The sequence below is a fragment of the Narcine bancroftii genome, chromosome 7, assembly GCF_036971445.1.
Source record: "Narcine bancroftii isolate sNarBan1 chromosome 7, sNarBan1.hap1, whole genome shotgun sequence".
Classification (NCBI taxonomy): domain Eukaryota; kingdom Metazoa; phylum Chordata; class Chondrichthyes; order Torpediniformes; family Narcinidae; genus Narcine; species Narcine bancroftii.
Window position 1 is genome coordinate 44,706,436 of NC_091475.1, and position 15,727 is coordinate 44,722,162.

Consider the following 15,727-nt stretch of genomic DNA (forward strand, 5'->3'; position numbering starts at 1 on the left):
ATAAATTGATTGATCATTTCTATCCAATGAATGCTGTCTTACCTGCTAAGTTCTTCCAGCTTGTTGTTCCACCTGGACTGGAAAGGAGCCAATAGCTACAGCAAAGGAATCTAAGCTCAGCCTTTCAGACAAAGAAATCAGGTCATGCCTTTGCTTCATCTCCCCATATATCTCTCTATTCATTCATCCTGTGTCATCATCCCTTGTTGCCCTCCCACCCCCACAATCGCTGTTTTCCTCTCTCTCGGGTGCTATTGTTGAGACTGGTTACCCACACCCTGAACACAAGGCGAGCCATAAGTTTACACATTAAATCCAGTTTTACAGGAATAAAGTTAAAAGTTCAAAATTCACATTTATCGTCAGAGTACATACATGACATCACATACAACCTTGAGATTCTTTATCTGAGTCCAAGGCAGAATTTCTGCTTATCAATAGTGCAAACTGTACTCAAGAAAAAGATGCATATACAAAAGAGAGAAATGTGTACAAAGCAAGAAATATAAATAAAATGAATGTGCAATATAGAAATAAAATCATTAATAAATGATGTGCAAAGTCAGACTCCTTAAATGAGTCCCTGATTGAGTGTGATGGTTGGGAGGTAGCATCGGTTCCTGAACCTGGTGTTACGAGTCTTGTGGCACCTGAACCTCTTTCCTGATGGCAGCAGTGAGAATAGAACGTGTGCTGGGTGGTGTGGATCTTTCATGATTGCAACTGCTTATCGATGGCAACGACGGTGGGGACCATTGCCTGTGATATACTGGGCTGTGTCCACTACCTTTTGCATGGTGTTCTGCTCAGGTATATTGTCCCTGTACTGGCCCATGATTCAGCTTATCGATGGCAGCTTATCGATGGCAACGACAGTGGGGACCATTGCCTGTGATATACTGGGCTGTGTCCACTACCTTTTGCATGGTGTTCTGCTCAGGTATATTGTCCCTGTACCGGGCCATGATTCAGCCAGTCAGCACTCTTTCCACTACGCATCTGTCGAGGTTTGCCAAGGTTTTTGATGTCATACCAAACCCCCGCAAACTCCTGAGGAGGCAGAGGTGCTAATGTGCTTTCTTCATGATGACAAAGTAGGTTGCTGATCTTGCGGGGGTCTGGAAGAGGGAGAGGAGGGGATACCAGCAGAAGACCTAACAGTGGAAGCTGGATGTAGTTAAACAGAAAAGTTTTCAGACTCTGTGATTGACGTGTATTAAATAAAAATGTGTGGAACTACAAGCAGTTTGCTTTACCACGGTGAGTTTATTTTTTAAAATACCTATGAATTTAATTTGTGATCTTATGAACAGTCTTAGTCTGCAGGCATGTAATGGCACAATCAAGGAATTTTGCTGCTACGTGGGCAGTCTAAAAAGGAACGTGCAGGGATTTTGAGTCAATTCCTGCACCGTGATTTATCCTGCAGGATCCCTACAACTTTTTGAGGAAGCCGGCAGTGTAAATCATATCAGCAAAATTAGTTGTCAGTCATCCACTCTACTGCACGTCCAACCACTGGGACTGTTGCACTCAGATACTTGCAGTGTAAAAAGGTGCCCAGTGTGAATGACCACACGGGCAGTAATTATGTTAATTTTTTCATCAATTTTCCCAACATTGCAGAAAAAAAAACATTAGAAGTTCAAACAAAATACAAAGCAGTGAAATGTCGAGTTTAGTGTTGGATACTGTGGGCAGGGCGATTACCAAGGTCTCTTGGGGAACGTTGGGAGTTTTGTAGTCTTGGAGAATGGCTTGTTCCTGTGAATTTTCATAGAACAAGAGTAAATATTTACTACTTTGCAGCTTTAAAGAGGACAGAAATGATTCAATACCCCAACGTGCTGGAGATGCAGCCTTCTTGTGTGTAGCGGGGGAAAAAATAACCAACGTTTCAGACCTGAGCCCATCGCTGAGGTCATTCAAATTTTATTTTACACGTTGCAAAAATTAGATCGGAATTTTTCTTTTAAATGCACCGGTTATTTAGCTCAATAGCCGAATCCAGTAAACTCCGGACGGACCCAGGACTTGCTGTGAACTGTCCTTCACTCCGGCGCCTGCGCTGTTCGGCCACCCACCACGAACCAGGCCGCCCTCGGGAAACCTGGTGCTCGGCCGCCTTGCCCGGACCTCGAGTGGTGGGCGATGAGCAAGATGCTGCGGCTGCTGGGCAGAGCGCTCCGAGGGAGCAACAGCGTGAGTGGCGGGGCCGGGAAGGAAGGAAGGGCCTGGGCCTGACGCGCGGTCTCCGGGTCGGGGCTGACGCCGGCGCCCTCCTCTGTGAAGGTGACCGAGGCCGGCCAGGGGACGACGGGCCGAGGGCTGGGCGGGTTGTGGGGATCTCGAGGGAGGCCTTTCGACCCGTCGTACCAATGCTGTTCCTCGGAACAATCTACACACGTGCAATCCCCTGGGGGGGGGGGGGAGGGTGAGACTTGGTTCTGGGGTTTCAACGTGGCACCGAAGTCCCCTCCCTCCTCTCTCCCCCCCCCGTTCCTCCTCTCCTCTCTTCCCCCCCATTCCTCCTCTCTTCCCCCCCCATTCCTCCTCTCCTCCCCCCCCCCGTTCCTCCTCTCCTCCCCCCCCCCGTTCCTCCTCTCCTCTCTTCCCCCCCCCATTCCTCCTCTCTTCCCCCCCCCATTCCTCCTCTCTCCCCCCCCCCATTCCTCCTCTCCCCCCCCCATTCCTCCTCTCTTCCCCCCCCCCCCCGGGTCTTCTCTCCCCACCCCGGGACCTCTGCTGTCCGGATGCTCCACGTAAGCGCCGTCTCCATCAGAGCGGAGCAGCGTCCCAGTTGTTGGCCGTGAAGGAGACCCGGCGCTCGCCAGGTTTGGTGCAGGCCTCAGTGACCTTGAGCTGTAGTCACCCAGGACCCCCTACATTGTCTTGCCAGTTGTCAGATTACTTGGTCCACACTCTATTCCGTAGGAACAATAATTCACAGCACCTGATTAATGGGAAGGACAAAGCCATTATTTTTGATCTTCACTCGTCCTCCTGGACCTCTCTACCTGATTTCCCTTTCACTGTTGGCAGGAATGAGCATAAAGTTCCAATAAAAAAGCATACTATAAGGGTTGAGCAGTCATAAATCATTGTGGGGGGGGGGGGGGGGGTGGTCGTGGAAACCTTCTGGGTTTGAAGCCCATGAGAGACACTGATTGTGGAGACAGCTGTTTCAAGGTGAAGTTTATTGTTGCATGTGCTGGGGTACAAGTGAGAAAGTCATTTTACAAACGTAAAGGTCCAGCTTGTCAGCCCATACTGGTTGTACTAATGCCTTAGCTCCAGAATTACAGAGAGATCTGGGAGAACAGCAAAGGCAACATTTTTACCAGCGTGAGGGTTTGATAGGATACTGATAATGGTGGTGTGTGACCTCGCACTTGTGAATCTTCTTCCTGACAGGAGGGAGGGTCAAGTCTTTTCAAATGTTGGCTGCTTTTCCAAGGCATCAGGAAGTGTTGATGGAATTGATTGCGTTGGGGGGGGAGGGGGGTGGTGGTTTGTGCTGCGTTCCCAACATTGCAGTTTCTTGTGGTCTTTGATGAAGCAGATGGTGTATCACAGGTGATGCATCCTGACAGAATTCTTTCAATGGTGCAAGTGACAGGCCAAATTTTCTGAGGAACCAGAGGTGCTGGTGTACTTTCCTGGCATTGATGTGGACAGGCTGCTGGGAGATGTTTACTTGCTGGAACTTAAGGGCCTGGCAGGGTACTGAAAATCTGTGCCAACCAACTAGCAGGTCTGTACATGGACATTTTCAATCTCTCACTGCTGCAATCAGAGGTTTCTAGCTGCTTCAAAAGGGCACCAATCGTACAGGTGCCCAAGAAGAGCAGGATGAGCTGCCTCAATGACTATCGCCCAGTAGCCCTCACATCTACTGTGATGAAATGCTTTGAGAGTTTGGTCATGACCAGAATTAACTTCCACCCAATAAAAAATCTGGACCTGCTGCAGTTTGCCAAAAGCCACAATGGCTACACAGCAGATGCATTATCACTGGCTCTCTACTCAGTCCTGGATCATTAGACAACAGCAACACATACAGCAGTCTGCTTTTCAAACACTACAGCTTAGCTTTCAATGCCATAATACCTTCCATGCAGGTCAGCAAGCCTCAAAACCTGGGCCTCTGCAACTGGATCCTTGACTTTCTCATTGGAAGACCACAGTTAGTGCGAATTGGAAACAACGTCTCCTCACTGATTAACAAAGGCTCACGTCAAAGATGCATTTGCACCCATGACTGCGTGACTAAGGACAAATCAAATGCCATTTAGAAATATGCTGATAAAACTGGTCGTTGGCAGTATCACATTTGCCAATGAGGAAGCATACAGGAGAGATAGATCAGCTGGTTGGGTGGTGTCACACCAACAACCTCGCACTCATTGTTAGCAAAATTGTGGATTTTAGGAGGGGGAAATCAGGAGAACACAAACCAGCCCTCATGAGGGGAGAGCAGTGGAAAGGGTTAAGAACTTCAAATTCCTGGATGTCTCCATCTCTGAAGAACGATCCATGTCGATGCATGAAGAAGGCTCACCAATGGCTATACTATGATGAGTTTGAGGAGATTTGGTATGCCGCCAAAGACTCCTGCAGATTTCTACTGGTGTAGAGAATTCTGACTGGTTGCATCACTGTGGTATGGAGGCACCAGTGCACACGTCAGGGAAAAGCTACAGAGTCATGAACTTGGCCAGCACCATCATGAGAACCAGCCTTCTCTCCATCAATACATCCACAAGAGGTGGTGTCTCAAGAAAGCAGCTTTGAAAAGGACCCTCGCCTCCCAGGCCATGCCCTCTTCTCACTGCAACCATTAGGAAGGAGGTACAGAAGACTGAAGACAAAATGGTAAAGAAAATCAGCTGCTTCCCCTCTGACATCAGACTTTATAAAACATTTTTTTTAATTTTTCACACTATGAACCATATTAACCAAAATACACACAAACATTTCCCTCTTGAATATACAGTGTCATTTTCTCCCCTTTTCCCCCTCCCTCCTTCCCATCCCCCCCTCCCTATCCACTAAATGTTCAACATATACAATAAACCCATTAAACAATGTCATCACACAATGAAAATAAACAAGAAAATTGTGTCATCTACTTTTACACACTGGGTCAGTTCATTTCGTCATCTTCTCATTCTATCATTTTAGAGGGTGGAGGTCCGCGGTAGGCCCTCTCTGTTGTGTTCCATGTACGGTTCCCAAATTTGTTCGAATAATGTGACTTTATTTTTTAAATTATATGTTATTTTTTCCAATGGAATACATTTATTCATTTCTATGTACCATTGCTGTACTCTCAGGCTCTCTTCTGGTTTCCAGGTTGACATTATACATTTTTTTTGCTACAGCTAAGGCTATCATAATAAATCTTTTTTTGTGCTTCATCCAATTTGAGGCCTAATTCTTTACTTCTTGTATTACTTAGAAGAAAGATCTCTGGATTTTTTGGTATGTTGCTATTTGTGATTTTATTTAATACCTGATTTAGATCTTCCCCAAACTTTTCCATTTTCTCACATGCCCAAATTGCATGTACTGTTGTTTCTGTTTCCTTCTTGCAGCGAAAACATCTATCTGATACTGTTGGGTCCCATTTATTTAACTTTTGCGGCATGTGTAACCAATTATATTGTATCATGCATAACCTCGTGTTTATTGTATTTCCGGAGCATAGCTTTTCCCATTTTTCATTTTTTATCTTTGTTTAGATCTTGTACCCACTTTTGTTTGGGTTTACAGCTTATTTCATCGTTCTCTTTCTCTTGCAGCTTGACGTACATGTTATAAATCTTTTAATTATCATTGTGTCTGCAGTTACATATTCCAAGCTGCTTCCTTCTGGTAACCTCAGTCTGCTTCCCAATTTGTCCTTGAAATAGGTTTTCAGTTGGTGGTATGCAAACATTGTACTGTGAGTTATACCATATTTGTACTTCATTTGTTCAAAAGATAATAAATTATTTCCCAAAAAAACAATTTTCTATTCTTTTAATCCCTTTTCTCTCCCATTCTCTAAAGGAAAGGTTAACTATTGTGAAAGGGATTAGTTGATTTTGCGTCAATAATAATTTTGGTAGTTGGTAATTTGTTTTTTTTTCCTTTCTACGTGAATCTTCCAAATGTTGAGCAGATGGTGCAGTACTGGTGAACTTCAATGTTGCACCAGTTTTTCATCCCACTTATAAAGTATATGTTCTGGTACCTTCTCCCCTATTTTATCTAGATCTTTTCTTTGTCTTGGCTTCGCGGATGAAGATTTATGGAGGGGTAATGTCCACGTCAGCTGCAGGCTCGTTTGTGGCTGATAAGTCCGATGCGGGACAGGCAGACACGGTTGGAGAGGTTGCAAGGGAAAATTGGTTGGTTTGGGTTGGGTGTTGGGTTTTTCCTCCTTTGACTTTTGTCAGTGAGGTGGGCTCTGCGGTCTAACCTGGTCCAATTTGGTTTTTCCCTTGTTTGATAAAAATCTGATAGATATCTTAATTGTGCTGCTCTATAATAATTCTTAAAGTTTGGTAGCTGTAAGCCCACTCATTTGTACCATTCTGTTAATTTATCTAGCGCTATCCTCGGTTTCCCCTCCTTTCCATAAGAATTTCCTTATTATTTTCTTTAGCTCTATTGAAGAATTTCTCTGTTAAGGGAATTGGTAACAATTGAAATAGGCATTGTATCCTTGGGAAAATAGTCATTTTAATGCAATTTACCCTTCCAATAAGTGTTAGTGGTAAATCTTTCCAATGTTCTATGTCATCTTGCAATTTCTTCATTAATGGCTGATAATTTAATTTGTATAGATGGCCTAGATTATTATCTAGTGTAATACCTAGGTATCAGATTGCTTGTGTTTGCCATTTAAATGGTGATTCTTTTTAAAACTTTGTGAAATCCGCATTATTCATTGGCATCGCTTCACTTTTATTTGCGTTGATCTTGTACCCCAATATTTCTCCATATTCCTTCAATTTCTTATGTAATTCTTTTATTGATAATTCTGATTCTGTTAAGTATACTATGATGTCATCTGCAAATAGACTGATTTTATATTCCTTCTCTTTTAATCCCTTTTATTTTATTTTCTGTTCTTATCAGTTCTGCCAAGGGTTCTATAGTTAAAGCGAACAGTGAGGGAGATGGTGGACATCCCTGCCGAGTTGACCTGCTTAATTTAAATTGGTTCGATTATATATCCATTTACTGTCATCTTTGCCAATGGTCCCTTATATAATGCTTTAATCCAATTAATATATTTCTTTGGTAGGTTGAACCTCTGTAGTACTTTGAATAAATAATTCCATTCTACCCTGTCAAAGACTTTCTCTGCATCTAAAGCAACCGCCACTGTTGGCGTCTTATTTCCTTATACTGCATGGATTAAGTTAATGAACTTACAGATATTGTCCGTTGTTCATCTTTTCTTAATAAATCCAGTTTGATCTAGTTTTACTATTTTTGGTACACAGTCAGCCAATCTGTTTGCTAATAGTTTTGCTATTCTATAATCTGAGTTAAATAGAGATATTGGTCTATACGATGTTGGTGTTAGTGGATCTTTCCCCGTCTTTGGTATTACTGTAATTATTGCTGTTTTACATGAATCTGGCATGTTTTGTGTTTCTTCAATCTGGTTCATTACTTCCAGGAGAGCAGGAATTAATAAGTCTTTAAATGTTTTATAGAATTCTATTGGGAGTCCGTCCTCTCCAGGTGTTTTATTGTTCGGTAGCTTTTTAAATATATTCTGTATTTCCTCTATTTCAAATGGTTTTATCAATTTTGGTAATTCAATTTTAGCTAAAAACTCATCTATTTTGTCTTCTTTCCCTTCGTTCTCAGTTCGGTATAATTGCTCGTAGAATTCCTTGAAGTTTTCATTGATCTCTGTTGGGTTATATGTAATTTGTTTGTCCTTTTTCCTTGATGCCAATACCGTTGTTTTTAGCTGCCAAGCTAGTATTTTGTGCATTTTTTTTTCCTCCAAGCTCAAAATACTTCTGCTTTGTCTTCATTATGTTCTTCTCCACCTTATATGTTTGTAGTGTTTCGTATTTTATTGTTTTGTCCGCCAATTCTCTTTTTTTGTTGTATCTTCCCTTTTTGCTAGTTCTTTTTCTGTACTTACTATTTCCCTTTCCAGCTGTTCTATTTCCCGATTGCAGTCCTTCTTCATCTTAGTTATATAACTTATTATCTGCCCTCTGATGAAGGCTTTCATTGCATCCCATAATATGAATTTATCTTTCACTGATTCTGTATTTATTTCAAAGTACATTTTAATTTGTCGCTCAATTAATTCTCTAAAATCCTGTCTTTTAAATAGCATGGAATTTAATCTCCATCTATACGTTCTTGTGGGATGTCCTCCAGCTCTATTGCTAATAACAGGGGTGAGTGATCCGATAACAATCTTGCTTTATATTCCGTTTTCCTAACTCTCCCTTGGATATGGGCTGACAACAGGAACAGGTCAATCCTTGAGTATGTTTTATGTCTACTTGAATAGTATGAGTATTCTTTCTCCTTTGGGTGTTGTCTCCTCCATATAGCCAAAAGTTGCATTTCCTGCATTGATTTAACCATAAATTTGGCTACTTTGTTTTTTCTGCTAGTCTTGTCCAGTTTTATCCATCTTTGAATCCAAATTAAGGTTAAAGTCCCCTCCTATCAATATATTCCCCTGCGTATCTACAATCTTCAAAAATATATCTTGCATAAATTTTTGATCCTCTTCATTACGTGCATATATATTGACCAAATTCCAGAGTTCTGAATATATCTGACACTTTATCATAAAAAAACATATCTCCCTGCTGGATCTATTATTTCCTCCTCTATTTTGATTGGTACATTTTTATTGATTAATATAGCTACACCTCTGGCTTTTGAGTTATATGATGCTGCTGTTATGTGCCCTTCCCAGTTTCTCCTTAATTTCTTGTGTTCCACTTCAGGTAGATGCGTTTCCTGCACGAATGCTATATCAATTTTTTCTTTTTTCAGTAAATTTAATAGCCTCTTCCTCTTGATTTGGTTATGTATTCCATTAATTACATCTCATTTCCGCTTCCTCACCACCACCTTTCCCCTTTTCCCCATTTCCATTTCTGAGTTATCTTTTTTTGAACGCAGTGTATGACAACACTTCTAAAACATAAATATTTCAACCATTCCCACATCTAAAATTCCCTTAACCCCAAGTGTCCCCCCCCCCTCTCTGAGTCGCCCCTCCACCCTTGATGGGCAACCACAACTCCCCTCTCCATTTGGACTGTGAATTCATTCACAGGTGTCAACTGATTTTGCAGTGACTGTTATTCTCTCCCACCCAACCCCCTCTAGAAAAGACTTTTATCTTCACATTACAACAAAGCTCCTGCTCGTTTCTTCTCTTTTTCTTTTTGTTTTATTTATTTATTATTAATTTGTTTTACCCCTCTTTTTCCCCCTTCTTCCTTACTACCCTTTTCTTCCCTCCTTTAATTCTTACTTGTACATTATTTTTACTTCTTTATATGTAGTTTGTCGTCATTCTTTGTTCTTGTTGCATCTCTTCATCTCTCTTTCTGTCTTGCAGGCGTTCTGCAAATTCTCATGCTTTCTCCGGATCCGAGAACAGTCTGTTTTGCTCCCCCGGGATAACTATTTTAAGCAGCGCTGGATATCTTAACATAAATTTATAGCCTTTCTTCCATAGGATCGATTTTGCTGCGTTAAACTCCTTCCTGTTCTTCAGGAGCTCAAAATTTATGTCTGGGTGGAAAAAAAATTTTTGACCTTTGTATTCCAGTGGGTTTTTTTGTCTTCTCTCATTTTATTCATTGCCTTCTCCAATATATTTTCTCTTGTTGTGTATCTCAGGAATTTTACTAAAACGGATCTTGGTTTTTATTCTGACTGTGGGTTCGAGGCTAATGTTCTGTGTGCCCTTTCTATTTCCATTCCTTCCTGCATTTCTGGCATTCCCAGGACCTTTGGGACCCATTCTTTCATAAATTCTTTCATACCTTTGCCTTCTTCATCTTCCATAAGGCCCACTATCTTTATATTGTTTCGCCTACTATAGTTTTCCATTATATTCATCTTCTGAGCTAACAACTCTTGTGTTTGTTTAACTTTTTTGTTACTTTCTTCCAATTTTCTTTTTAAGTAATTCACGTCCATTTCTACAGCCATTACACATTCTTGCACATTTTCTAATCTTTTACCTAAATCTGTTATGACCAGCTCGATTCTACTCACTTTTTCTTCTGTACTTTTCATTTCACTAAATTCTAGTGTCAACCATTCTTTTAATGCTTTCATTTAGGAACATAGGAAGTAGGAACAGGATTAGGCCAAAAATGGCCCATCAAGCCAGCTCTGCCATTCAATAAGATCATGGCTGATCTCATTTATGACCTAACTCCACCTACCTGCCCTGTCCCCATAATCCCCTAATTCCTCTATCATGTAAAAATTTATCTAACCGAATGTTAAATATGTTTAATGAAGCAGCCTCAACCACTTCCCTGGATAGAGAATTCCAAAGATTCACTACTCTCTGGGAAAAACTATTTTTCCTCATCTCTGTCCTAAATCTACTCCCCCGAATCTTGAAACTGTGTCCTCTCGTTTTAGTTTCCCTGGCCAGCTCAAAAAATCTTCCTACATCTATCCTATCCATACCCTTCATTATCCTATATGTTTCTATAAGATCTCCTCTCATTCTTCTGAACTCGAGTGAATACAATCATAGTCGATTTAATCTTTCATCATAAGTCAACCCCTTCATCCCAGGGATCAACCGAGTAAACCTCCTCTGGACCGTCTCCAAAGCCAGTATATCCTTCCTCAAATATGGAGACCAGAACTGGACACCGTACTTCAGGTGCGGTCTCACCAGTACCTTATATAGTTGCAACATTACCTCCCTACTCCTGAATTCAATTCCTCTAGCGATGAAGGCCAACATTCCATTTGCCTTCTTAATAACCTGCTGCACCTGCAACCTAACTTTTTGCGATTCATGCACAAACGCTCCAAGTCCCTCTGCACAACAGCATGCTGTAGTTTTTCACCCTTTAAATAATATTCAGCTCTTTTATTTTTCTTGCCAAAGTGGATAACCTCACACTTACTAACATTGTACTCCATGTGCCAGACCTTTGCCCACTCATCCAGCTTAACTATATCCCTCTGCAGACTCTCCACATCCTCATTACAATTTGCTCTTCCACTCAATTTGCTGTCATCCGCAAACTTGGCTACACCACATTTTGTCCCCTCCTCCAAGTCATCAATGTAAATGATGAACAGTTATTGGCCTAGCACTGACCACTGCGGCACCCCACTTACCACTCTCTGCCAACCTGAAAAACTCCCACTTATCCCAACTCTCTGCCTCCTGTCAGACAACCAATTTTCAATTCATGCCAATAGATTTCCCTGGACTCCACTTTCCTGTAACTTACTGATAAGTCTCTTGTGCGTCACCTTATCAAACGCTTTCTGGAAATCCAAATATACAATATCAACTTGTTCCCCTCTATCCACCGCACCCATTATATCTTCAAAGAATCGTAACAAGTTTGTCAAACAAGATCTTCCCTTTCTAAAACCATGCTGCGTCTGCCTGATTGAACCCTTACCTTCCAAAAGTTTCACTATTTCATCTTTAATGATGGCTTCAAGCATTTTTCCAACTACAGACGTCAAGCTAATTGGCCGATAATTTCCAGTCTTCTGCCTACATCCCTTCTTAAAAAATGGCGTGACATTTGCTGTCTTCCAGTTTGCCGGGACCTGCCCAGAATCCAAAGAATTTTGGTATATGACCACCAATGCATCAAATATAACTTCTGCCATTCCCTTCAGAACCCTTGGATGCATATCATCAGGACCAGGTGATTTGTCTGGCTTTAGTCCCATTAGTTTCTCCATCACTACTTCCTTTGTAACAACTATTTTATCAAGGCCCTCCCCAACATTCGCATCCTTAACTCCGCACTTGGGCATGCTGGACGTGTCTTCCACCTTGAAGACTGACACAAAATATTTGTTTAATGCCTCGGCCATTTCCTCATTTTTTGCTACCAGTTTTCCTTTCTCATCCTCCAAGGGTCCAATGTTAACTCTGGCCATCCTCTTCCATTTTATATATTTATAAATTTTTTTGCTTTCTGTTTTTATATTTTGTGCCAATTTACTTTCATAATCCTTTTTCCCATTTCTTATTACCCGCTTTGTAACCCCTTGTTGTCTCTTAAAGTTATCCCAATCTTCTAGTTTCCCACTGCTGTGCAGCTTTGTACATCTGTGCCTTCAATTTTATACTCTCCTTTATTTCCTTTGTTAACCACGGTTGATTTTTCCCTCCCTTGCTGCCCTTTTTCCTGTCCGGAATATATTTTTGTTGAGCATTACAAAATATTTCTTTGAAAATCTTCCACTGTTCCTTAACTGTTTCATCAATTAGCCTGTGCTCCCAGTCCACTCTGCCCAATTCCTCCCTCATCCTATGGTAGTCACCCCTGTTTAAGCATAATATATTAGTTTTAGATCTAACTATTTCCCCTTCCATCTGAATGAGAAATTTAATCATACTATGATCGCTATTTCCCAGATGGTCTCTGACTATTACATCATTTACTCTACCTATCTCATTGCACAACACTAGATTCAGGAGAGCATTTTCTCTTGTGGGTTCCTTAACATGCTGCTCAAGAAAACTATCGCGGATGCATTCTATGAAGTCCTCTTCCAGACTCCCACGACCAACTTGATTTTCCCAATCTATGTGGAAGTTAAAGTCCCCCATGTCTACTGCCATATCATTATTACATGCCTCACTTATCTCTCTATTTATTTCCTGTGCCACTAAACTATTGTTATTTGGTGGGCGATAGATAACACCCACCAATAATTGTCGTTGAAATTTTTTTTTATCTATACTGTCCATTCATTTTGCCTCCTTTTCCTCTGTGCAGAGCTTGGTGTTCTTCTTCTTCTGTGTCTGCTCTTGGGTTTGTGTCTTCTATTTCTCTTCCTTGTATCTGTGTCTCTTCTGACTTTCTTGTTGAGCTGCTTGTCTCAATTTGTTGGGTTTTTTTTCTTCCATGGTGTCTTGATGTTGGTCCTCTTCTGGGTTGGTTATCTGTTGTGTCTCTAGTTTCCTTTTTTTCTTTCTCACCCCTCCTATTCCTGTTGTTTTCTTTATCTTCCAGCTGGAAGCCCTGCTGTTGGGTCTCCACAGCTGGTCCCCCCTCCCGTCGATGTTGCCTTTGTCGTGTGCATCGCGCATGCACAGTTGCGTACCCTTGTTTGGCTCCGTGAGCCATTTTTGCAGTCCTGCGGTTAGTGGGTGGCGACCCTGTGGGGTCTCCACTAACCTTGGGGAGTGGGCTCCTCTTTCCGTGGTGGGTCCCTGCTTTTTCGTGCAGGTAAGGCCTTCACCTTTCTCTTCCAGCGTCTTTCTTCTTCCCGTTGTTTTTTGGCTTTTATTTCTTAGGTGCCATTTCCTCCACACCTTTATTTTTTATTTGTTGTGATTTGTGTGTCTGGGGCTTTACTTTTTCTTCACTTTTTTCCTTCTTTTCTGGAGAGGGCTGGCCACTATTCCATCACGTGACTCCTCTGACATCCGACTTCTGATTGCAAAATGAACAACAGACACTACCTCACATTTCCCTTTTGCACTAATCAATTTATCTTTTTAAAAAATGTAAATTGTAGCGATTTTGCGCGTGTGATGTTGCTGCAAAACAAATTTTGTGACTCATGGTGATGAAAATAAATTCTGATTCTTCTTCTGCCTACCATCTCCACAGTGCCATTGATAAGGAACCAGGGAGGAGTTAGCACCATCCCTCTTCCAAAAGTCTGACCAACTCCTTATTTTTGGTGAAGATAAAGGAGAGGTTTTGGTCCTGGCACCAAGCCACTAGTCTCCTTTCTATATTTTGACTTGTTGGAGATGCAGTATTTGATGCTGATGCCATTACAGATTTATAGATGGAGATGGAGCATTGTTTGGCCATGTAGTCATGCGTGTTCAGGGAATATTGTAGGTGGCTGAGTATACAATTTTGCAGGGCACGAATGTTGAGAGTGATTGTGATCTAGGTTCTGACACCAACTTTTACTCATCACAGTCAACAGGATAGAAACTTGTGGATTTGGTTTTAGAAGAATGGTGCTGAGGCCAACGTCTCGGAGTTTGATCATGAGTTTGGTAATATGGTGATAAAGGTGGAGCTATGGTCAATGATATGATCATGGATGTCCTCCAGATGTGCAGGGCAGTTTAGAGGGCCGGGGATAGGCATCTGCTAGGGACCTGTTATGGCAGTTGATGAATTGAAGAGGCTGGTTGGGAGGCTGACATTTCTTCCCCTTTGGATCTCTGTCTTCATCTCCACAGATTAGCTATCCACTTACATTTGCGATTAAACCTATTGAATTCCACAGATTCCTGGACTGTACCTCTTCCCACACGGTCTCCTTTAATGATGCTGTCATTTTCTCTGTTTCTCTGCCTCCAGAGTATGCCATAGGTCAGGGGTGTCAAACTCAAATTCACGGAGGGCCAAAATTAAAAACTTGGACTAAGTCGAGGGCCGAACTAAATATTTATTGAAAATTTTCAACAACATTTGCATGTTTTCTCTTCTTTCAACATATGTAATGTTAAACTTTTTCTGATTTAAATAAATGTTTAATAATAGTTTTGGTTAAACTCTTTCCAGAAGAAGCATTAACAAATGAGAAATAAAATATTCAATAAATAATATTTCTCTATAGCCTTTAAGCTCCTTTTAAATGTATTTTTTTTTCCACAAGCCAACAAGTCAAAAAAATAACAACTTGCTTCAATGACAAACAGGTTTGTCTTTTAAAATGATGAACATCTAGTCTGGCTCCCACCTGTCTTGAAAGGTCCTGTTTTCTGTCTTTCGTTTGGCCATTTTTCGTAAGGGGTTTATTACATGTGAGTTAGGCGACAGGTCGCAGATGCTAATAAAAGTAAAGAGAGGAGGTGGGGGCGATTAGCGGGCTGATGGGCCGGCACCAATGCATTTGCAAAGCATTCTGGGATTTGTAGTATTAGCTGTGCATGCGCTATACTGGCGCGGCGGCCAGCAGGCCAGCTCTAATACATATTTGATATGATCTTGCGGGCCAAATATAATTAAATCACTGGCCAAATTTGGCCCGCGGGCCTGAGTTTGACATGTGTGCTATAGGTGCTCTGTGGTTAGTAAAGGATTACGTAGTGTGGTATGTCATTTGGGGGGGGGGGGGGTAGAAGGATGAGAACCATGGTCTTAATATGAGATTTATTTTCCAAGGATGTCTGAAGTGTCATCCTTTTTCAGGGAATACGACTTCACTTCCTCTCTACATTAGTTGATGGAACCTTCTCTCACATTTCTGTTGTTTTTTTGAGTTTTGCTGTAGTTCCTCTCCAGACCAATGGAGCTCCCTTTGTCTCAGCCTTCATATCCTTTGTCATTTCCGTTAGCTGCAACAAGTTCTCAGCATCAGCCAGATCAATCTCACCCCCTTCATCCTTCTACAGGAAAATCTCATTCCATGGCTTCCTTGTCTCTGCATCCCTCCCTGTCCTTCTTGCCATTTCCCTGGGCTTTTACCCTTGCAACCACAAAAGGTGCAACTTGTTCTTGAACCTCCTCCTTCACCGCCTGCTCGTCTA

At 41.7% G+C, this 15,727-nt stretch overlaps 1 protein-coding gene across 1 annotated transcript in view; it reads left to right on the forward strand.

The window, feature by feature from the left end:
• The first annotated feature begins 1,816 nt into the window (after positions 1 to 1,816).
• The window catches only part of LOC138738844 (pyruvate dehydrogenase E1 component subunit alpha, mitochondrial-like), a 58,078-nt gene continuing 44,167 nt past the window's right edge, over positions 1,817 to 15,727 (forward strand). Inside the window, exon 1 of the mRNA XM_069889925.1 lies at positions 1,817 to 2,202. Coding sequence (XP_069746026.1) covers positions 2,152 to 2,202 — 51 coding nt within the window. The 5' untranslated portion in view covers positions 1,817 to 2,151. The remainder of the gene's footprint in view (positions 2,203 to 15,727) is intronic.